We start from the raw sequence: 24257 nt of genomic DNA on the forward strand, positions 1-24257 counted from the left end.
TTGAGCTGTCCTGTCGAATCCTGCTGTCATTATTCTCCGTGGAGGACTACCCTTCTTTAATTATTGTTTGTGGAAATGCCTTTAGCACTTTGGAGCAATCCAGATTCTGATTTAAGAACAGACCTGTCTGTGTCCCGTCGGGCCTGAGAGCGGGGCCAGCACTTTGGAAGTTCCAAATGTTTTTAACCGAGGGATGGATGCCCCCCACATCTTGGCAGTTGCCCTGAGCTGCCACTTGGCCTCCGGGGCAGTGAGTAACTTGCTCAGGCTCCTCGCATCCCAGCTTTGAAAGGGCAGGGTAATTGGAGAGTCTGCACTGGAGCCGTGGGCCCCAGCTCAAGTGCAGAGTGAGAAGCTGCTTGTTTTCAAGAAACAAAGCTGATTGGGGCATGAGGGCTCTCCCCTGCTCCTGGGCTCTGGGTCCTTGCTGGGTGAGTGGGTGGGGTGGTGCGCTAGTTATCTTTCTAGTCACCAGATCATAAATTAGACTCCTAACTCAGCCTTTTATTTATTTGTTTCTTTTTTTTTTAAGTATGAACTATACAGACCTCATTATTCCCTTGGAAGCCCCTCCCTCCGGAATAAACTACCTAATCAGCCAGCAGAATTTCCTGGAGCGCCAAGCTGGCTGATGAGGGCCAGGGTGCTGAGTTTGCTCAGTAGGGCAGTGGGAGGGACTCTGAATAGCTGATTTGCCCATTACTTAATTATCTGAGTCAGATCATCGATAAGTTCTTTGCAACGTTTCTTGCTTTGTGTGTGTGTGTGTGTGTTTTGAATGTTCCGAGTTGTTGACATTCATAGTGGGGTGGCTTCATGGTTTTCCTGAGCTGCTCAGCAGGCAAGTTGGGTTTGAGGGGGTTGGGGGTTGAGGGGTAATTGGTCCCGGGAAGGTGGGGAGCAGTGACACGCTGCAGGTCGCCGCAGCTCCGCAGCCCCCGGCTGGAGTGACGGGAGCCCCTGGGTTACTTCTCTGCGTGATGCATGTCTTCTCTCTTCTCCCTTTTGGCCCCCAAGGATGTTAACGCGGGCGAGGGTAGCGAGTTTGCCGACAGCGGGATCGAAGGGGCCACCACGGACACGGACCTCCTGTCCCGGCGATCCAATGCCACGAATTCCAGCTACTCGCCCCCCGCCGGCCGTGCCTTTGTGGGCAGCGACAGCGGCAGCAGCTCCACCGGGGACGCGGCCCGCCAGGGGGTGTATGAGAATTTTCGCCGGGAGCTGGAGATGAGCACCACGAACAGCGAGAGCCTGGAGGAGGCGGGCTCCGCGCACAGCGACGAGCAGAGCAGCGGAACCCTGAGCTCCCCGGGCCAGTCCGACATCCTGCTCTCGGCCGCCCAGGGCACTGTGCGCAAGGCCGGCGCCCTGGCCGTCAAGAACTTCCTGGTGCACAAGAAGAACAAGAAGGTGGAGTCCGCCACGCGGAGGAAGTGGAAGCACTATTGGGTGTCCTTGAAAGGTGAGAGAGAGAGAGAGAGAGCATCCTTCCTGCCGCGCTGGGTAACCTCTGCTCCGTGGTACCCCTTACACGGGATGGTTTTTAATTACACGTGATTTCTATTGCATGCTCATTTCAGAATTGTTGTTTTATGGTGGTGAGAGTACCTAACGTGAGACCTGCTCTCCTGTGCTTCCCAGGTGGCACAGTGGTAAAGAACCTTCCTGCCAGTACAGGAGACACGGGAGACACGGGTTTGATCCCTGGGTGGGGAAGAGCCCCTGGAGGAGAAAGTGTCAACCCACTCCAGTATTCTTGCCTGGAGCATCCCATGGACAGAGGAGCCTGGCGGGCTGTAGTCCATGGGTCGCAGAGTCAGACATGACTGAGCGCGCACACACACATTACCCTCTTAGCACTTTTTAGGTGTATGTTACAGTGTAGGTGACTAGGGCACACAGTTGTACAACACATCTCTAGAACGTAATCATCTTATTGAGCTGAAACTTTATGTCCCTTGATAGTCACTCCCCATTTCCTTTTCCCGCCAATGTTTTATAGTCTTTACTTTTTCACATTTAAGCTATTAGAGCCTCTCATGCCTTGTTTTCTTATGTACAGCTGGTTCTGATGACAGTTTCAGTGCCTTGAGTTCCAAAAAATATTGTTTTGAAATCATCCCAAAAAATGTGCCTCCCAGGGTAACTCTTTTGGAGGGAAAAATCAGTAGTTTGAATCTTATGAAATTGCCTTTTTTTTTTTTTTTCATAAAGAATGATAGAATGTTGTTAATTTCATAGAATTTAACCTGGTGTTTAATGGGATGTCTGAGCCATCTATGTTTGTGAAAAAGTCACTGTTTTGCAGTCACACTTTGAATATTTGAGTGTGTGTGTATACATATATCCATGCATGTATATATATGCACTGCTTTTTCATTGATAAGCATGATGCTTTGATGTGTTGCTATTCATTATTGTTTTGCATACATTTTAGAATTATGTGCGTATGTTTTTGCCTATGTCTCTGCATGTCTTGATGGTATAGAAATTGTAACATATTTGTGAGCTCTGTGTCTTAAAAGAAAAAACACTTCTCAAGCCCACTTAGAATCCTTAACAGAAGCTGGGTTTGAAGCAGGTTAATGTATGGCAGGAGAGGTTAGAGAGGTTACTAAGCATGAAGGATGGGTCCCAGAGAAAGAAGCCTGGGCTTACCTGGTGTGGTGCACCCATTACACCGTCTGATACTGGGTTTTATCACCTGTGGCTGGTGTGGAATAACCAGTCCTGGAGTCACACAGCAGGCTAGAGCTCTGTTCAGTGATGGGCAGGTCAACCCTTGTGCAGGGTTTGGGTGGGTTGCATTACTAGCAGTGCCTGCTATTGCTTCAATACCTGGCGAAACAGGCAGGGAGCATGTTAATTCGGCTATAGGTCTTGATGAATGTCACAGAGATCTATAGTGACAATGCCTCAAGCAAGACAAGACTTGAGTTCCCTCCCACCTAGCAGAGGTAGGCCATCTAAGGGTGATGGGGCGACTCTGCTGTGAAGTCATCCAGAAGCCAGGGTTCCTTTTGTCTTACTGCTTAACTGTCCCTAGGGCACTGTTTTCATCTGAACGATCAGGAGAGCATGCCAGCAGGTCCAGTTCCAGTGGAAATATGGCGGTGTGGAGGACGAATCCCTCTGCACTGAGAGTACAGCCTGGAAGTTGGCTGAATCTCTTCTGCTTCCACCGTGTGGGCCAGAAATGAGTCTGACCTAGCTGCAAGGGAGGCAGGAATGGGCCCAGCCGAACGCTGGGGTTGCTGTTGCTGCAGAGGAAAGGAGGTCGGGCGTGTTGGGGAGCAGCCAGCTGTCCCGTAGAGGTGTCTTTACACTTGTCAGCCAGCACAGGGCAGGTTCCCCTCCTTTCTGCCAAGAGCTGTGTGTCTAATGTTCCTGCATGTTTAGCATAGGATGCTGTCTTTAGTTTTTAAGACTTGTTGGGTTATTACATCTTGTTGCTTTACTTCTAAGGATGTCTTGGAAAGAGTCAGGGTCTTCTTCTTCCTTTTTTTTTTTTTTGATTAATTTATTTTAATTGGAGGATAATTACTTTACAATATTATGGTGGTTTTTGCCATACACCGACGTGAGTCAGCCATGGGTTCTTTTCTCATATCCTCTTCTCGTTCTGAAAGTCTGCCTTAGTGGTTTCAAAGTTTGAACAGAGGTGGAATTCTCGTACCCATAGTATCTTCTGTGGAAAACCTGAGAAAATATTGATATTAAACTTTAAATTTTGTTGTTATGCAAAATCAGATACCGTACTATAGTCTACATAAAGTGCATATAGAATTTTGAACGCAGGTGTGAAGTATCTGTGTTCAAAATACAGGAACGTTGGATTTGAGCTAATTTTGTCGGCTGACACATATGCATACACAGAGCACACTTTGCTTTTCATTTTCCGTTGTGGATTGCGAAAAGACCATTTGATGTCGTGGTTCTGCTTGTGAAACACAGTTGTTCTTCCTGTGGGAGCCTTTTGGAGACCTGCTACCATTCTTTCTCATGTGAGACCTGCCTCAGCTTAGTTTGAAGGCACCATCAGGTCAAGGGGCCCTGGATCATATCCACTGTCCTGCCGTGGCGGGTGGGATGAGATGACTTGAGGGAGAAAGACCCCTTCTTCCACCTCCTGCTCCTCCCCAAAGGGCCCCAGCCCTGGACCCCTCAGCCTCTGTTCCTTTAGCAGCCTGTCCTATCTTTCGTTTTATTACTTAATGTTGAGTTTTTAACAACATGATTAGAAGTCCACCTGCATCACAGCCGCCTGAGTCACTTCCTGGGCTATATCCATACCTGCTGAATCTCAAAGTCTGAGGGTGGTTCAGTTCAGTTCAGTCACTCAGTCGTGTCTGACTCTTTGTGACCCCATGAACCGCAGCATGCCAGGCCTCCTTGTCCATCACCAACTCCCAGAGTCCACTCAAACTCATGTCCATTGAGTCGGTGATGCCATCCAACCATCTCATCCTCTATTGTCCCCTTCTCCTCCTGCCTTCAATCTTTCCCAGCATCAGGGTGTTTTCTAATGAGTTGGTTCTTGGCATCAGGTGGCCAAAGTATTGGAGTTGGGGCCCTGTATTAATCCCTGTATTGGACCTGCTATAACCAAGTACCACAGACTGGGTGGCTTCAACAAAAGAAATGGATTGTCTCACAGTCCTGGAGCCTAGACGTCTGAGGTCAGGGTGTCAGCAGGTTTGGGGTTCTCTCATGTCCTCTGTCTGTACCTGTCTATGTCCAGATTCCTCCTTCTTACAAAGACAGCGGTCACAGTGGCTTAGCGCCCACTGGAACAACCTCCATTTATTTTAATTACCTTGGTAAAGCCCTTATCTCCCAATAGAGTGAAATTCTGAGGCCCTGGACTATGACTTCAGCCTAGGAACCTGGGGGGATAGGATTCAGGCCCTGAATCTGTGGTTTAAACAAAGTTCCCAGGTGATGCTTAGACTGAATTTGAGAATTAATGGCACAGGATAAAAATAATTAGGTGATTTTTTTCACTTGGGACATGGAAGCGGGGGCTGTTTTGTTTCTGCTGTCCCTTTAGAGAATAAATGATCAAGGAAGGCAGGATGTGGGCACTCAGGAGCCCAGCCCACATGCCCATTAGAGGAGGAAGCCTGCACTTCCTTGGTGACCCGGATCTGAATGACACAGTCTGTCAGGATCCAGCCTGGAACACACAGCTGCTGAGTCTTTTCCTTCTGGCTCCTGACGGGTCCCGTTATAGATCGACAAACTCGGGGCTTGTCCCTGCCACTCACAGGCAGGGCTCACTGCTGACTTGGGCTTGGAGATGGAGAAATAAAAAACAGGGCCCCTGGAAACTGTGGGCTAGAGAATTCTTCAGAGATTCTTTCACTTTCAATAGAATAATTAATTTTTCAAAAGTTTTATTTAGAATTAGACTCTGGAGTGTCTCCATCCATGACTGAAAAGCAAACAGATTATGTTCAAGATAAAGGTAAAGAAGCTGTTACCAGGGAGCGCGTGGTATCCAGACTTGCTGTTTCACATTAGTCTTAAAGTTGGAACATGTCAATAATTGAGGAGAAGCTGATTTTCAACCACCCACTGTCGTGGGCGATTGTAAACTAATGTTGAAAAATGGTAGAAACAGCACTGGGGAGACATCAGGTGTTCAGTGTGTGGACGTTGCGTATCCATTATCCACAGGCTTCGGTTTCTGTTCTAACTATAGTAAAGCTGCATTGTTCCCTTTCTGTTGAGAATCTATTCATCATTAGTGTAATTAGTCCTAAGGATTATTTAGAGGAAGGTTTCTCAACAGCGGGACTGCTGACATTTTCTGGATAATTCTTTGTCATGAGGCTTGTCCTGGGCATTGTAGGGTGTTTAGCAGTATCCTTGTCCAGTCAGTGGTCCCCAACCTGTTTGGCACCAGGGACCAGGTTTCGTGGAAGACGGGTTTTTCTATGGGGAGTGGGAGGGATGGTTTGCGGATGATTCAAATTTTTTACACTTATGGTATACTTTATTTCTTTTATTGTATCAGCCCCACCTCAGATCATCTTTTAGATCCTGGAGGTTGGGGACCCCTGTATTACCCACCTGCTTCTGTTCCCCACCCCCAAGTTGTGACAACCAGAAATGTCTCCAGACTTCACCAATGTCCCTCATTCAGCAAAAGTGCCCCACCTCAGGAACCTCAGATTTCAAGGAAGATACCCTCTTCTTTCCATTTCTTTTCTTTTTCTATCTCTGAATCTATGCTAGCTTAAGACATGAAAAGAGGAGATTCAGATGTTTCTGAATGTAACCTCTGTGTTCCTGTAGAAACTTCAGCTCTTCAAAATAAGAGGGATTTTTAAAAAAAAATAGTGTTGGGGTAATAGGTCTATAGTTAAATTATATGTATGTAACTTATACCCACAAAACATAAAAACAAAATAAAACCCTACTAAAATTACATAACACTGTACATTTCCAACAATAAGTGTCACAGAAAACATAGGGCTTTACCCTCAGGGGGGAAATAAAGGTGAATATAACTTGAATGGGTTGGAGGGAGAATTGAAACTCCTGAATTGCGGATACAAGGACAACAGTTATAAAACTGTGACGTTCAGGAGCACCACGCAGGAGACTTTTCGGCTGAGTTGGTGGTCAGGCGGTATCATGGGAAGCAGCGGGAAGGCAGCAGAACCTGCCAGCCCGTGTGTGGTGTTCATTTGTGCTGGAGACGCTGCCCTCAGCAGCTGTCCCGTGCTCCTGTGAGATACTAGGTTAATTTTCTCAGTCGTGTCTGACTCTTTGACAACCCCATGGACTGTATTCCGCCATGCTCCTCTGTCCATGGAATTTTCCAGGCAAGAATACTGGAGTAGGTTGCTATTTCCTCCTCCAGGGCATCTTCTCAACCCAGGGATGAAACCTGCATCTCCTGCATTGACAGGCAGATTTCTTTACTGCGGAGCCACCAAGGAAGCTGTCCTGTGAAATGTTAAAGGCTAGGAAAAAATGGCCTTTGTGACTTTTCCATTGATCCCCATCGTTGTACACTGTCAGTTAGAAACTTGCTTTGTGGAAGTTCATATTGCAGCCAAAGAGGTGGTCCTTGGAAGGACTTTGTGATTCCCATCAGCGGTGGCCCTTGCTTATGGTAAGGAAGATGTTGAAAACTGAACAAGTGGCTTATGTTGAAGTTAAAAGAATTAGAAAGTTGGGCCCAGGCCTCCCCTGAAATTGAATTTGATGACTTGAGTGTAAGTCCTCAGTGAGTAATTGCTAATAAAGTGCACCTCACATGCAGGCCATGGTTGGAGGGTATCTATGGAACCCAGCTGGCCACAAATCTAGGCCAGGCTTCTACTGTGGCTGTCTGTCTTGTTTCGTGGTTTAATTAAGTGTGGCCTAGGCCTCCAGCTTCCCCTAGGCCTTCATACAGGTGTCCCGTGTTTGTTCTTCCAGGAGGAACAAGCCCTTGGTTGATTTCTAGCAAGACATTTTATAGAGAAGATCTGAGACTTAAAAATCCATCATTTCTTTCCTTATCCTGAAAGCACCTGAAGTCAGTGTTGTATTTTGTTTTCACCAAGGGCACAGTCAAGAAACCCAATAGATGGTGTTTCCTGGTTGCATTTCCTGTGAGATACAATCGGAGGAGGCTGTAGGGGGGACAGTCCGGACTGCCAGGCCTCACTCAGCACTGTTTGCTCTTCGGACCCGTGGAGCTGAATTTACAGCCACCCCTGGGACCACAGAGTCAGACACTACTGAGCGACCAAGCACATCGTCCATGGTGCTGGTCAGAGGCGCCTTCAGCCCGCCACATGCTTCTGAGGATACCTGGAACAAAACATTCTGAAGTGGAAAGTAAGATCTCGAAGAACTGGAGGGCACACGTGATGACATTGAGATGTAAGAGTCTTAACAGGGGACTTCCCTGGTGGTCCAGTGGTTAAGACTTTGCCTTCCATTGCAGGCGGTGTGGGTTCCATCCCTGGTCAGAGAACTAAGAATCCCATGGTACCTCTGGGCCAAAAACCAAAACATAAAACAGAAGCAATGTGGTAACAGATTCCATGAAGACTTGGGGGGAAAAAAAAAAGAGTCTTAACATTGTATATCAACTATGCTGCAATTAGGGGGAGAAAAAGAAAGATCCTCTCTTAACACAAGCCCTTCCAAGACTTAGTACACGCGTAGCGCCCTTCTCATTACGTCCTCTGTTTGTGCTAAGTTCCAGCCCTTTCCCAGTAACAGCGCACAAGCCAGTTTTCACTGCAGACGTTGAAGTACTCACGCAGATGCTGGTTTGTTTTCCCAGGGTGCACACTCTTCTTCTACGAGGGCGACGGCAGGTCCGGGATCGACCACAACAGCGTCCCGAAGCATGCCGTCTGGGTGGAGAACAGCATCGTGCAGGCGGTCCCCGAGCACCCCAAGAAGGACTTCGTCTTCTGCCTCAGCAACTCCTTGGGCGACGCCTTCCTCTTCCAGGTGTGTGGGCCTCCTTTGCAGAGCACTTCACATCGCTGATCAATACCTTCCCCTCCTGCCTATGGATTTCATCCTGTTTCCCGCTGGGTGGGCGGTCCTAGCTTTTGCACATTATAGAAGCAATAATGCTGTGACTGTTGTTTAGTTGCTCAGTCGTGTCCAACTCTTTGCCACCCCATGGGCTACAGCATGCCAGGCCTCCCTGTCCTTCACGATCTCCCAGAGTTTGCTCATGTCCGTTGAGTTGCCATAATGAATGACAAAATAAACATCTCTGCTGAGTTGCAGGAAAGATTGAACTTACCTAGAGGTCTCCTTGGTGAAGCCTGAAGGAGGGGTGTAGGTTGAAAGATTTTTCACTGAAATCTCATATGATTTGTGTAACACTTGAGAGCACGGATCATGAATTCCTTAATTTAGACCTGATTTGTGCTGTCAAAATTTTTTATCATAATATGTTCTCTTCTAATATTACTCATAAAGTAAAATCATGACATCCTGGAAATGACTGACTCTTCCCAACCAGTTTCTCTTCCTCATCTTCTCAGAACCTTGTACTTAAAAGTTATCGAATTCTGACTGTTAAGTATATTAAAAAATACTAACCTGCGTATCACTTCATGGTTAACATTAGCTTTTATAGGGAATCCTTTGAATTAGGTCAGTTGTGATGCACTTTTTGGGGTGTTAGTGTGTTAGTAAGCTTTCTCCATTTTTAATATAGGAATAATACAGGAAGTCCTCAAGCCTTTATTCCATGTTTCCTGCATGCTATGCATAGTGATATTGAGAATACCAAGAAGATTTTGACATAGTTCCTATGCTTGAAGGTGTTCACATATAATATGGGAGGCAGACATTGGAATAAATGGATCTTTTTGATGTGGTAAACCTTGGCAGTGAATGTTAAAGGAAGAACAGGGATGATTTGAGTGAAATTGATGGTGAGGATATGCCATGTGAAGAAAGAGTTGAAATAAAGGCATGGAAGAGAGAGTAATAGGTTATTTCACCTGTGGCCCACCAGGCTCCTCTGTCCAGGGAATTTTCTGGGCAAGAATACTGGAGTCAGTTGCCGTTTTCTACTCCAGGGGATTTTCCAGACCGAGGGATCGAACCCGTATCGGTCTCTTATATCTGTGTTCATGATACCTTTGTCTGCACTCCTTTTGGTGTATACCCAGAAGTGTCCGTGCTGGGTCATAGGATGTACGCACACATTCACGTGTACAAGCTACTGCCAGTTTCCAGAATGAATGAAATAATTTATCCTCCTCACATCAGCAGCCCAGGAGAATGCCAGTTCTTTCTCATCCTTGTCCACACGTGTCAGATCTTTTTTTTTTTAAGCCATCAGTGTGAAGTTGAGCACATTTTTCTGGGTTTAATGACCATTTCAGTATCATCTTTTGTGAAGTTTTTAAGTCTCTTGCCTGCTTCTCCATTGAGTTGTCAATCTTCTCGTGATGATTCACAGCAGTTGTTACATGTTTTGTACATCATCTCTTCGTTAATTATATGCATTCAAATGTCCTTTTTCCTCCCTGTGGCTTGCTTTCTACTCTCTTAAAGGTATTCTTTGTTACACCAAAACTTTAATTTTAATGTAGTCTCATTTCTCAAGTTGGAAGGGAACTAATGGATAGTTCTTTATGTATCCTATTGAAAAATCTCCATGCTCTGTCTCATGAACATATTCTTCCATATAACTTATAAACCATTGTGTTTCCGAATCTGGAATAGCTTTTTATTAATTAATTGGATATCTTGCAAATGATAAATGCTTAACTACTCTCATGATAACAACAATAAGCAAATATTTACTGAACCCTTACTGTGTACCACCACATTGAACACGTTTTACAGTGTGAGTCCACTTAATTCTTATAGTGGTATCCACATTTTAACCAGTTAATATGGATTGTGTACCCCCTCTGTGGAAGCTAAGACTTACAAAGGCTGATAATTGGATACCAGCTCACAGTTACTGAGTGTTGGGGCTGGATTCAAACCAAGCCTCTTGTTTTCCAAAGCCCCTTATTGTCTAAGCATATTACTTATCCCATTACTATTACTTTTTACCCTCAGAAGATCATGGGCGAGAATCAGTGATACGGGAAAAAGTGACTTTTTCTCTTTCTTATAATTAAGCCACTTACTTGGAATATTTGAAAATTTGTAACTTGATTTTGGCCATCCTTGCCTTACTGTACAAGTTAGATGATAATTTGGTTGATTTCAGGATGTTCTTCTTTTTTACCTACACACTCCTCATGTGAATTCCCTTTGAAAGGACTTTCCTGGCCGTAAAATTGCTATTAGAATCTGAATACTCAATAGGTCACATTGAATAAAATTCTTTTGTGGCAGCATAGGACCTTATTCATGAAAACCACTGTGTCCTCTTGTTTTGGTGAAATTTTTATGCTGCTTACGTGGGACAGAGCACAAAATGAACCTTTTCAGAGGAAATTACTGCTCTTTGGGATCCATGAGGGCATTTTCTACCTTCTACTTATTGTAATCCACATGACTCTGGAGGGGCTGAATTTGAAAGGAACCTGTGTGTGCAGGGGGTGACGCGAAAGTGAGGGAGAGCGAGCATGATTATGGAATAATTTGTAGCTTATTTCAGCCCCGGGGCTCAACTCAGTGCAGTTTCCAGAGCCCGTATGCTGCTGATCTGATGCTGTTATTCAGATTTGCTGCCCATGGAAAAGAGATTCGTGTTACCAACAGAAGTAGAAAAGGGGTTTTGTGTCCAAGATGGGGGTGGGAATGGACATGAATGTTAGAGAGTTTATATAGGAGAAGTGCTATGCTGTTCACAAAGGGGAAGCTAGAGCTTCTGCATTTCAACTATTAATATTTTAATTAGTGTTCTTCCCTCCAACTGGAAGCCAGAATCGGCGCCATCACCTACAAAGCACAGTTTTCTCTCGCCCCTTTCTTCATCCATCACTGGAGGATGTTGTATACCGTTTCAAAAATCTTGGTGACTTTTATGGTAACATATCCTAATATTAGTTTTCAACTTCTGTATTCAATGCCTTGGGAACATAGTTAGTAGACAGAGTAAGAATGATGCTTGATTGGGTAGAAAATCATTTAGAATCATATATCTGAAGAAGTGGTCCAGTGGGTAAGAATCTGCCTTCCAATGCAGGGGTGCTCGTTTGCTCGGCTGTGTCTGATTCTTTGTGACCCTAGGAACTTTAGACTGCCAGGCTCCTCTGTCCACGGGATTTCCCAGGCAAGAATACTGGAGTGGGTTGCCATTTCCTTTTCCAGGGGATCTTCCCGATGCAGGGGGCGTGGGTTCAATCTTTTATGGGGAACTAAGATCCCATGTACCGAGGGGCAACTAAGCCCATGCACCCCAACTGCAGAAGCCTGTGTACTGTGACAAAGACCCACCACAGTCAAAAGCAAACAAACAAAAACCAAAGGAACAGAAAAAGAAGTGTAGAAAATATTATCTCTAAGGGGTCGTTGCCTTTCCATAGAAAGTTTCTTGTCATTTATAGTGTCACTTGTATAGCATATATATATATATATATATATATATATATATTATCCCAAGCTCCTAACCTATAAAGCATGAACATTTAAAAAAGACTTAAAAAAAATTTACACCTTTATGTTGAATTGGGTATTAGATGTGGTAATGCAAGTCAAGTGTCTGATAGATAGCAAACGCTAAGTGTTATAATTAGCATTTGAACTGGAAGAAAAAGAGACTAGTTCCCTGTGCTTCTCTAAAATAAGTATCTTTACAGAACTTGAGTGTGGCTTCTCTGAGGAAAGACTAAAACTTTGAGTTTTATCAGCTTCTGGGGAATTACCTTCAAGTGCCCCATTTGGCTCTGTGTATCAGATTCAGTGAAGGTCAGTGTCATATGCCCTGGACAAGGACAGCCAACGATCTGGAAATCATCTTTCACCAGGAGCATCAAGTGGACTTGTTAGAAAAGCCTTTAGAAGGGATTTTGTATTTGGACTTGAGTAGATTAGCATCAAGCCTCCTTCTCAAGGCTGGTACCATCCCTACAAGGCTCCTGACAGGTGGTCAGTCTGGCCAGTCTGGACGGCTCCCATCCCTGGGAAGTGCCCATCTACTTGGTTAGTTGGTTCCACATTCTAGAAAGTTCTTCGTCATGTTGCGATGATACATTCTTTCTGGCGACATTTGCCATTTCCGTTTACTTCCATATTTCCCCCCAGAGTTTCAAATAAGCCTTTCATGCTTATTCTTCCTCATAATCTTCTAACTACTTGAAAACCACTCTTATTTCCCTCTGCCACGTCTCCTGTTTAGGTCTCCCTACCCGAGGTGTCCAAGCCAGGCTCCCTATGGTCCAGCTCCTTTCCTGAATGTTCTCCCTCGTAACTGTGACCCAGGACCCCACACCCTGTCCTCGTGAGGCCCGCCCTCTGCCTCCTGCATTTCAGTTCCTGCTCGCTCATTTCTTCCATGATGCTGGTGTCAATTCCTTAATTTATTAGAAACCACAACAAACTGTTGACTCATGCTCAGCCTGTGGTCTATAAACCCTCCGTGTCAAGATCCTTGTCATCTTATTTTAATAGATTTCTGAAAACTCCAAATTGCAGAACTTAAGCTTAGCGCTTCGAAATTTTATCTTTGTGGGTTTTGTCCTTCTAATGAAATCATCTAGGATGCTAATTTGATCTTCTGTGGTGTTTATATTCTTCTTAACTTTGAGTTAAAATATGCAGATATGACAAGACTCCAAGTTTGGTCTTCGTTAAGTGTTGGCTTCGTTTCTAGCTAAGTCCTGTTTTCCCCCCACTGTAGATCATTTTCCTACCTCTAGCCAGCCACTTTAGGAATACCTCCCTTCAGTTTTGGCATAGGTTAGCTGTGACGAAGGGTCACTTCCAGCATGTGTGGAACCCCAGGCCAAATTTTTTTAATCTCTGTGAAGGATTGGACTCCACCCAGATAAGCTTGTCAGTACTATTCTGGTGGCTTAATGTCATGCAATCTGGTGAAAAGAAATAGCAGGTATGACTTGTGAGCCATAGACTCACAGATGTATGTCCAAGAGCTCCTTAGGGCCTCTTATCAATGCCCCATTTGGGACAGAGGATCATAGAGCTCCCTGAAGGGGTGCCTGCTGGACCCTGCCCTTTTTAGGCACCAGAGGGGGCCTTTTCAAAGCATGAGGACCCATTGGCCCAGCTCTGAGGAGAGTCTTGTTGGAGAGTATGGGTGTGGAGGTGCAGGCCCTGCTGCTTGTTGAGAGGTTTCTGTTCAGAGGTTTCTCCACATGTGTTCACAGTACAGTGGAGAGGTACAATTGTGACTGCACTCAATTGTGGCATAGTAACTGTTACGTATCGTCCAAATAATATGTTACTGTGTTCCTCTTCCTTTTTACAATATTTTAGATTTTTATTAAGTTAATACAAACAGATAATTTTATTAACTTGAGTATAGTTAATTTACAATGTTGCCTTCTTTGAGTGCCAGCAAAGTGATTTAGGTATACATATGTGTATATATATGTATTCTTTTTCAGGTTCTTTTCCATTATAGTTTATTACAAGACATTGACTACAGTTCTCTGTTCTACACAGTAGGACCTTGTTGTTTATTTTATATAGACGGTTTGTGTACACAATAGTCTATATCCCAAACTCCTAATTTATTCTCCCCCTCCACCCCGCCTTTCCCCTTTGATAACCATGAGCTTATTTTCTCTGTCTGTGGGTCTGTCTGTTCTGAATACATAGTTTTGAAGAATTCAGTTAACCTTAAAAGACCTACAGTGAACTTCTCTTCTTATCCTTCCTTACCCACTGCCTTAAAGCAACTCCACTCAGCTGTTTTAACTGGGTTTTTTGGCGTGTGTGTTTGCTCAATTTTTCCTGCGTTTACCTTCATTTCTCATCAATATGCTTATACTGTTACTGACCAGGGTTGTTGGACCCCTTCATCAGTGGAAATTGATAGAGACCAGGTGAGAAGTTCAGGCAAGGCCTTATTGGGACTCCTGCTGCAGCAGGAGTGAGTGAAAGCAAGTAACAGGTTCCTTTGCTTGTTCTTTGATGGCGGCAAGCTGGTCCCTTAAATGGGGTGAAGGTGGGTCAGGCCAGAGGGGTGGCTTAGGTGGTCTGCCCACCCCCTTTTTGGTGCTATGTTCAGCGGTCATGCACAGGACCTTGCTTTTGCTCCTGACACCTCAGAAGTGGCAGTTGTACTTTTGGTCTTTTTGTATCTTGTTGTTCACAATTTGCTTCAACTGCACATGTATGCAGTTATTTTTAGTCCCTTATAGTTTGTATTCTGTTGCTGAAGCAGGTGTTTGTCCGAGTACCAGCACCACAGCAAACAGTCCCGGGTCCTAGGTCTCAGCCTGTCTCAATTCTATTTCTTAACTGACCTTAGATTAGCTACTGATTTTGTTGGACGTGACTTAGTGACTGAACAACAACAACTGATTTAGTTGATGATAGGTGAATACTTAGCCATGTTACATATAAATTCCCCTTTCTTCATCTTCTGTGTGGTTTCATGAAAATTCAGGGTTTGGTCAGCAGTCCCTGTTATGCTCTTCTGACGTCCCCATGCTGTGTGATCATATATATAGATAGTATTAGCTGCTGAGCCAAGCAGTGGACTGTCATTTTATTTATTTTTTTGCCTGTAGTTAATGACTGTCTTTTTTTTCTGCTTGATTTGCTTATTCTTTGGTTACTTCACAGTGTTTTTAAAATTCTCTGGTTTATTGGGTAGTTGATGCACACTGTGGTTCTCCCTGGAGTCCGCAGCCCTGGATCCTTTCACTCCAGTCTCGCCTCTTTCAAGGCCCCGTGCGTCACACTCACCGCGTGAACTCTTCCGTGTGCTTCGGTGTCTGCCTTTCATGCTGGAGGCTTTCAGCACGTATCTGGTGATCCTTAGTTGTCTGATCACATTTGAATACGAGGTACTAAAGAAGTACTTGGGTCTCACTGGTGCACGTTGACACGTACTGGAGGCCTTTGGTGAAGGGGGCCCCAGCTGACAGTATTTGTTGGCCTTTCCTGGGGGTTACTCAACTGGCCAGAGATGGATCCTGTTTGCAGTAAACAGTTTCTTCATCTTTTGGGTCTGGTTTCCTGGGGCCTGAAGCCTCTCTTCATTAAAGAGTTCACCTTGGGTGGAGGGTTGCCCAGTTACATGACTTTTCTCCAGTAGATGAGATGAGCTTCAGGTTACAATTATGGGGTTATATCTATAATTTTCTTTATAAGTGTTAACAATGATAGTTTAATGAAACCTTATATAATAAAACTCTAAAATGCGTTAAACAGAAAAATCAGTGAGAAAAAAGATTTTTTAGGAACTCGTGCAGGAACTTCGTTCCCAATTCGCATCTTAAAAATACGTAACTTTATTCTTTTTCCTTTCTATTCTTTTAAAGTGGACAAAAGTTCAACCTACTTTACAATTTTTCCTGCACTCCTATACACTCAAATGATGCAAAATGTTAGTTTCCTAGACCTGGCATATATTCTCTAGTCCTTCTCTTGTTTAGAATGAATTTCCCTTTTCCTGCCACTCACGTAAAACCATTGATTATCTGAAATCACAAAGTATCCTCCATTCAGTTGGATAATTGAAGCTGGATCTATTTAAATACATAATGAAGCCCTGAGCTTCATCTTAACTGTGCTCAAAGGGGAGCTCTGTGCTCAAACAGGCCTCTTATGCAGAATGCATCTTTTTGTTGATTATATTCCTCTTTTGGCAAGAACTCTACTATTTCCTTCACTGAACTTTATACAGTATTTATAGCGTCCCCAGCAGGTGAAGGAGAAAGCACACGATTCCCTCTCTCTACCTGTCTGCTACTGTTTGTTTAATGAGAGGCGATGGGTGTGGCAGAAGTTGAGAGGGTCTCCTTCCTGCCTTATTGACCACCAGATTCTGATGTGGACCTGGTGACCCTGATTAAACTTGTCTGGTTCAAGAAGGTGATGCAAGGTGAGCAGCTTTGAAAAGCTTTTTCTAGCATGTCAGAGCTTAGATCCTGGCATGGCCACACTGGAAAACCTTGTGTCAAGTGAGTGGTCTGCTGTGATCAAGTCAGAAGTGTTCAGCCTGTAATGTGGCCAGAAAGCTTGTCAAGAATCGTCTCTACTTAACTTGCTGTTGACAGCAGTCAGCGCGGTCTGTACCCACCGTCTCTTACACACGTAACCCTGTGTATGTCGCAGCTAAGGGACAGACTCTGCTGAAAAGCTCATTGAGTGGTTGTCTTTCTTAGAAATTGATTTGTCCTAATGATGGAGAATGGCAGAGAGCACTGTTTTATTTAGACAGGACAGCAGGAGCAAAAATTCTCTCTAACGGAGCTGCCTTACATCTCTGACAGCTTTCAAAAGTGGTTGGTGGCTTGAGCATCTTTAATAGTTAAAAGGGCTGCTTGTTAAGTTTTTCATGAAGCTGTGATTGCATTTTCTAAACATCTTTCTCTAGATTATGAGACTTGGTAGGTTTTCCCCCTTTTTATTTTGTCTTTTTTAGAAAAGCACTTCAGTTGTGATAGAATATACAGAACATACCAACCGTTTCCAAGTGCCCAGCTCAGCAGCATTAGGTAATTCTCAGTGTTTTGCAACCGTTACCACCATCCATTTCCAGAACTCGTTTCATCTTGCAGAACTGAAACTCTGTACCCGCTGAACTTCAATACTCCGCTGTCCTGAACCCCTGGCAACTGCCATCTTCTTTCTTTTAAATAAATTAATTCCAGGATGGCTGCTTTGTCAGAATTAAATATACACCTTTCAAAGGATGTTTGGCTTCATCAATTGGTATCAGTTTCCTCCATTTCCACCTCTTAACTGGGAGGCAAACATACTCTCTGCCAGGAGAATGGAGGGTGTTGCCCTTGACTGAGCTCCTTGGAGAATCTCACATGTGGAAAGAAGATGGGATTCTCCTTTCATTAAGTGAAGAGAGTGAAAAGCTGTTGTTCTGCAGAACCTCTCAGGCTATGGCTCCTCTTGGAGTATATTGTATAGACTGTTAAAGAAGCATTGGAATTGACATGCATACACTCCTGATGCTATGTAAAGAATAGCTAACTAATGAGAACACGCCGTATAGCTCTGGGAGCCCTGCCCAGTGCTCCGTAGTGACCTAAACGTGAAGGAAATCCAGAAAAGAGGGGATATGTAGCTGAGTCACTTTGCTGTATGTTGGGAAATAACACAGCACTGTGAACAACTGAACTCCAAGAAGAAATTTTTAAAAAATACAAAAATAAAAAGCATCACGTATTTCAAAATGAATTTCTTACTTTGCTAGTGTATCAGTCAGGACAGGTTAGGTTATGCTGCAGTAAGGAGAAACCCTCACATCTCTGTGGATTAACATAAAATTTTGTTCCTGCCAAGTGTCTGATAAGACATTGGCTATGATGCTGTTCTCATCCTCGCACTTAGGCACCCAGGTGGACAGAAGCCGTGTCTTGTTCCTCCAGGACTTCCAGGACTGTAGGCCAAGGGACCGAATAGGGTGAAGCAGGCTTTTGTTTACTACTAACACGTTTACTAGTAATGTTGCTTCTGTTGCCGAAACTCAGCCTCTGCTCACTGTTGCCGAATAGAAACATGGGAGACAGTTTTGGGTGAAATACAAGAGAGCAGCTTTTGTTGTTTTGCCAGGCAAAGGGGGCCACAGGGGGCTAATTGCCTCGAGACTGTGCGACTCACCCTGGGGGTCATAGTGGAGAGGAGTTCAAGGAGCAGGGTGTGATTAGCTCGTGGACGGTTCTCAGATTGGTTGATGATCAAGGTGAAGTTTCAGGCATCATCAATCAGTCTTCTGGTTTCAACCAGTCTTGGGTTTGTGTTTTTGTGTCAGCAATTTTCATCTGGGGGGAGGGGGGCTGCTTCCTGTAAAAACAACTTGGAATGTGTGTCAGGCCTTTATCTAGATATTTCAGGGAACCCGGAGTTTGCGTGATTCTGTCCTGTGGCAGAATTTTAGTCTAAATTGTTACCAGTTCCCCAGCCCAACAGCTATTGTTTGTTTCTACATTTTCATCTTTCCCAATCATCAACTCTTGAGTCAGCATTTTACTTCAAAAGACAAGGGCACAAGTCTATTTCTGTGTCTCCATTACAGTGCTAAGTCACTTCCATCGTGTCTGACTCCTTGTGACCCTATGAACTTTAGCCCTCCAGGCTCCTCTGTCCTTGGGATTCTCCAGGCAAGAATACTAGAGTGGGTTGCCATGCCCTCCTCCAGGGGATCTTCCCCACCCAGGCATCGAACCTGCGTCTCCTGCATTAGCAGGCAGATTCTTTACCACTGGTGCCACCTGGGAAGCCCCTGCATCCCCATTGCTGCCCTGCAGATAGACTCATCAGTACCGTCTTTCTAGATTCCATACACGTGGGGTAATATGCAGTCTTTCTCTTTCTGACTTCACTCTGGAGAGGGTGGGACGAATCGAGGGAGAAGCATGGGAACATACGTGTTACCATACGTGAAATACACAGCCAGTGGGAGTGTGCTGTGGGATGCAGGGAGCTCCGCTCGGCGCTCTGTGACCACCTAGAGCGGTGGGATGGGGTGGGGGGTGGTCCAGGAGGGCGGGGCGTGTGTGCACCTGTGGCTGATGCATGCTGATGTATGGCAGAAACCAGCGGAGCGTTGTGAAGCGATTATCCTCCAGTTAAAGAAGAACAGACAGACAAGGGCACAGGGACGTGTACTTGGTTTCACTTTTCTATTGGATTCATTGACTGCATCCAAGTGATGTGACCACACCTAACTTCAAAGGCAGCAGGAAAATTCCATCCCCCCGTGTCCCTAGGGAGAGCTCAGAATGAGTGGGCAACACTAAAGACCCCACAGCAGGACTTTTAGAGCAGTTGGTGAGAGCTGAAGGGCTCTGGAGTGGTCTGTAGCATGTTAAAATTAAAAAAAAAAAAGGATGGAAAGAGATCAGGGTTTATGATAAATGACTGTCATCCCTGCTTTGACCAGGTTGACCAGGCTGTAGTTTCTTCATCTGTAAAATTGTCCCACGGACCCCCTACTTGATGAATATATTTATTTAAAAAGTAAGGTTTGGAGCTGGATTTAGCAGAGTTTGTATCAGGAATTTTAAGCTCTTTCTAACTGTTCCTTAGGTTTTTCTCTTCTTTATTCCTTAGGTGTTATGTCACGGTAGTAGATACTTGCTTTTCTTCCCCTGGTGTGGGGGAAGGGAGGCAGAGATGAATGAGGATGGTCTTGGGGGAACAGATGCTGACCTTTCACAGAGCACTGATGCACCAGCTGTTTTTACTGGAGACAACGTCCTGTCCTCCTTAGTGACACGTGCTACCTCTGCCTGGATTCCATCTGAAACAGCCCCACAATGTCCTTTTCATGTGGGTGAAAACACCAGCTCCCTTCACATCTGAAAGCGCCTTGTTCCCACTGAACTGCGCGCACAAAGGGGAGAGCATGTTTTGGCTGAGGGACTAGCTGTTCATCAGATGCTGCCAGGCACTTTGGAGGACAAAGAAGGTGATGCTGGAAAAGGTCATGCTGTTGGGGACTTCCACTACAACCCTCCAGCGACACTTTTTCCTGAAAAATAAGAGTCTGAAGTGTAACATTTTTAGGATAGTTATAGAAAAATTAGGCTTCAATGTTAGGGTGATATATCTTGGAAGGATCTTTTAAAAACTCTCTGTTAAAGTATAACATATACACAGAAGAGTACACATCTTGATGATGTTTCATGGGCATACCCGTGACATACACTCACATAACTGGCACCCAGATCAAGAAGCAGAATATGGCCAGCACCCACGAGACAGCCCTGTGCTTCCTTCGAGATGCTTCCCCTCCCCTCCAATTCCCATCAGACAACTCTTCTAACAGTGTACATTAGTTTTCCTAGAGTCTTTCAACTCTTTCATGTTTGGCTTCTTTTCCTCAATGTTATGTGGGGCTTCCCTGGTGGCTCAGACGGTAAAGAATCCACCTGCAATGCGGGAGACCTGGGTTTGATCCCTGGGTTGGGAAGATCCCCTGGAGGAGGGCACGGCAACCCACTCCAGTATTCTTGCCTGACGAATCCCATGGACGGAGGAACCTGGTAGGCTACAGTCCATGGGGTCGCGGAGATTTGGACACGACTGAGCACACAGCACGTGTGAAACTTTACCCATGTTGTAGTGTGTAGTTACTGGTCTTTCATTCTTGTTGCTGGGTCATGTGTCACCATGGGATTATCCATGTTTTTCATTCATTCTCCTGTTGACAGGTGTTGGGATAGCTTCTAGTTTTGTCCGTTGCAAACTGTACGGCTGTAACCATTTCAGGACGTGTGGTTTGGTGAAGACAGGAATGCATTTCTCTTGAGAACATACCCACGAGTGCATTTTGGGGGTCACAAGGTGTATAGACTTTCTGCTTTAGGAGGTAGTGCCAAATCGTCTTCCAAGCCAATTACACCACTTTACTCGCCAGCAGCTCCTAAGAATATTCTGATTGCTCCATGTCTTCCCCAATACTTGGTATTTTCTTTGTGGAAGTTTTTCTTTTAGAAAAGCATCCTCACTTGATTGTTTTCCCATCTGAACTGATTCCTTCTCTAGTAAAATTTTTTAAAGGGGTGGGAGTTGTGGGGGGGATAACTGCACCTGGCAAATGACCCACCGAGGTTGAGAAAACGAGAGCAAATGTTTCAGTTGCACTGGGCGTGAGGAAGTGTGGTGGGTTTATATGTGGGAGGATCTTAAGCTCTGTTTTTCTGGAATAACTTTAAAGTGATACATAAAGACAAAATGGAAGGTAATTACTTTCCAAGAGGAGATGAAAGATTAAAAATTTGCAGCTGAGTCTTTAACTCTTAAAGAATTAAAGGGGGGAGTGGGGAGTAAAATGAATAAAGGTAGTCAGTTACAAGCTTCTAATTATAAGATGATTAAGTCCTAGGTATGTAATGAAAAGATGAATCTCATATACACACATTGCATTTTTCCCTTTCCCTACCTATAAGTATTTACCTTTGACTTCCAGTATCTTTAGCTCTTCTTTTCCCACCAAGTCCTCACGGGATGATTCCATTTGCTTTATCAGGTGCTGTTTCTTTAGGAGAATGTCTAGCTTATTGAAGTCTTCCTTAGATACAGCAAAGTGTTTTGTTGTAAACAGAACAACTGCCAGATTGCCTAGGTTTGTCTGGCGTGTGGTGTCTGCTGGCTGACACCGTTTGTGATATTTGATGCAGTTTCTCTTGTGGGATATGAATCTGATGACATTCAGAAAAAACATAGACCGCAGCGGTGGTGCCTTCACTTAAACTTCAGTTTTGTGGGTGGAGTCCTGTTAGTAGAATATACTTTCAAACCATGGCTTAAATGAGTTAGAAAAGAAGATGCATCAGAGAAAAAATCAAAAAGTAACAATGTTTTGTGACTGAAAAATGCTGCTGTCAGCCAGTTTAATATTGAAATAGATCCTCTGTTCAGGCTCTGAGCTAACTTCTGAGCATTTAAAACTTCTCTAAGGAGATACTCATTGATTGAGTTCCTAGAGGATTAATCATGGCATATGATGACACATGAGCTGTCCCCCCAGCTTTTGCATTTCAGAGCCCCCAGAGTTACAGCAAGCCCACTGTGAAGTTATCTGCTCATTGGCGGGTGTCTCCCGCCAATGTTAGTTGTCTTTAAAGCCCCTTTGACCTGGTTGTTCTTAGTGGCTGGAGTTCTCCTGAGTGGTCGCTATTTCTAGACTCTTCCCTATGTTCCTAAGTCGGTAATACTTCTGGCTCCTGGATCTCCCATCCCAGCCCTAGTTGTGTTATGGCTGCTTGGCTCAGACAGGGGACCTGAGGATTGGGGTCACAGCGGTTCAGTTGGGGCAGGGTTATTGCATTTTCCTTGGCCATAATATCCCTTGGCTTCACTGTCCCCTCTGAACTGACCCGTCCCCTCTGGACACTGACCTTTGCTTCATAGCAACTGTCAATAAGAAACCAACCTATCTGAAACACCTACTAAAAACCTTAATTTATCTAGTTATAAAAATAATTATATAGTGGAACTATATGTCACTTTGTTCTGTGTTTTCCCAGTCTCCTGTAAATGTGTTGTCATACTTTCATTATTTAAAAAAATTAGAAGTTAAAAAAGAAACCAAAACTAAGCTATCTGTTTAGAACTGTCCACAGACTCAATGGGCATGAACCTGAACAAATTTCAGGAGATAGTGGAAGACAGAGGAGCCTGGCAGGCTGGGGCCTGTGGGGTCACAAAGAGGTGGACACTTAGTAAACGACAATGGCAGATAGAATTGTCACATATGCTGGTGTTTGGTTTGGGCTGCTGTCACAAACTACCCGAGACTAGGTGACTTTATAAACATTCTGGAGGCTGGAAGTGTGAGATGAGGGTGGGGACGTGACTGGGTTCGGGTGGGGCGTGTTGCCTGGTTCATAGAGGGCAGTCTTCTTGTGGACGCACGTGGTGGAAGGGGGCTAGCTAGCTCTCTGGCTCCTTTTTCCAAGGGCACCAGTCCCCTGTATGAATCCGCCTCTCCCATGACCTTATTACCTCCTAATGCCATCACACCTGGAGAAGGAAATGGCAATCCTCTCCAGTATTCTTGCCTGGGAAACTCCATGGTGGGCTTCAGTCCATGGGGTCGCCAGGAGTCAGACACGACTGAGCACACAGTCCCAGCACACTGAGGGTGAGGATTTCAGTGCTTGAATCTGGGGCTGGGGGATGGACACAACCATTCAGACCACTGTAACGAGTGCGCTTAGTAAGTGCATGAGCGGGTGGACATGGTGGCCTCATCCCGCCAGCCCCTGGGAGCGAGGGCTGGGCGGAGTGCTGTCTGACCTGCGGCGCCCTCCTTCTGTCTGTCTGCTCTCTGAGCAAGGCGGCCTGAGAGGTTGGCCTTCCCCGCGGGGTGTCTGGACCCCCCAGCCAGGGCTCGCCGGGAACGCCCTGGCTCTCCTCCGCTGACCAGCGTGGTGGGCGTTTCTTCCCGGCCCCGGCCCACCCCTCGCAGACCACCAGCCAGACGGAGCTGGAGAACTGGATCACCGCCATCCACTCCGCTTGCGCGGCCGCTGTCGCGAGACACCACCACAAGGAGGACACCCTGCGGCTGCTGAAGTCGGAGATCAAAAAGCTGGAGCAGAAGATCGACATGGACGAGAAGATGAAGAAGATGGGCGAGATGCAGCTGTCTTCCGTCACAGACTCAAAGAAAAAGAAGACCATCCTGGATCAGGTAATTGTCCGCCCATGTGCAGACGGGGCCGATCCTTAGCTCTTGAAAGGGGCGTTTCTGCTGCCTTGGAATCGAGAAATATCCTTGCTTATCTCCTCCTTGTCGGCCTGTCACCCAGGCTGCCAGACTCTGTATTCCGACTCTCAGTTCTCCTCACCCGTTGTGCACAGTTGATTGTTACGAACTGAAGGGAACAGTATCACACTGGAGGAAAAGCAGAAATGTAAGGAGGGCCTTCCTGCTCCCGCCAGCGTCAAGCTGTGCTCGGGGATCTGGGTAGCTGGCGCGTCTGCGATCTCATTCCCGGGCTATCAGGGTCCCTTGGTGCCCAGCTGTGATGGGTCTAACTTCATCCCTGACTCCTCAATGAAGTTAAATTCCTACATTTAGTAAAGGCGGAGTGTGCTTTAAAAATATGTGGGTAATTGCTAGTATATGCAGGTAAGTGTATTTCATGCTGAAAAGGAAAGATTTAGTGAGATAACAGAACATTTTTGCCTTCTATTCAGTTGCT

At 45.2% G+C, this 24257-nt stretch overlaps 1 protein-coding gene across 7 annotated transcripts in view; it reads left to right on the top strand.

The window, feature by feature from the left end:
* TIAM1 (TIAM Rac1 associated GEF 1) overlaps positions 1 to 24257 on the top strand; it is a 451745-nt gene that overhangs the window by 312710 nt on the left and 114778 nt on the right. For all 7 annotated transcript variants that reach the window (XM_043448791.1, XM_043448795.1, XM_043448794.1 and 4 more), the window contains 3 exons: positions 1018 to 1465; positions 8297 to 8469; positions 23519 to 23743. In XM_043448791.1, coding sequence (XP_043304726.1) covers positions 1018 to 1465; positions 8297 to 8469; positions 23519 to 23743 — 846 coding nt within the window. The remainder of the gene's footprint in view (positions 1 to 1017; positions 1466 to 8296; positions 8470 to 23518; positions 23744 to 24257) is intronic.

This window comes from Cervus canadensis, chromosome 27 (genome assembly GCF_019320065.1).
Source record: "Cervus canadensis isolate Bull #8, Minnesota chromosome 27, ASM1932006v1, whole genome shotgun sequence".
Taxonomy (NCBI): domain Eukaryota; kingdom Metazoa; phylum Chordata; class Mammalia; order Artiodactyla; family Cervidae; genus Cervus; species Cervus canadensis.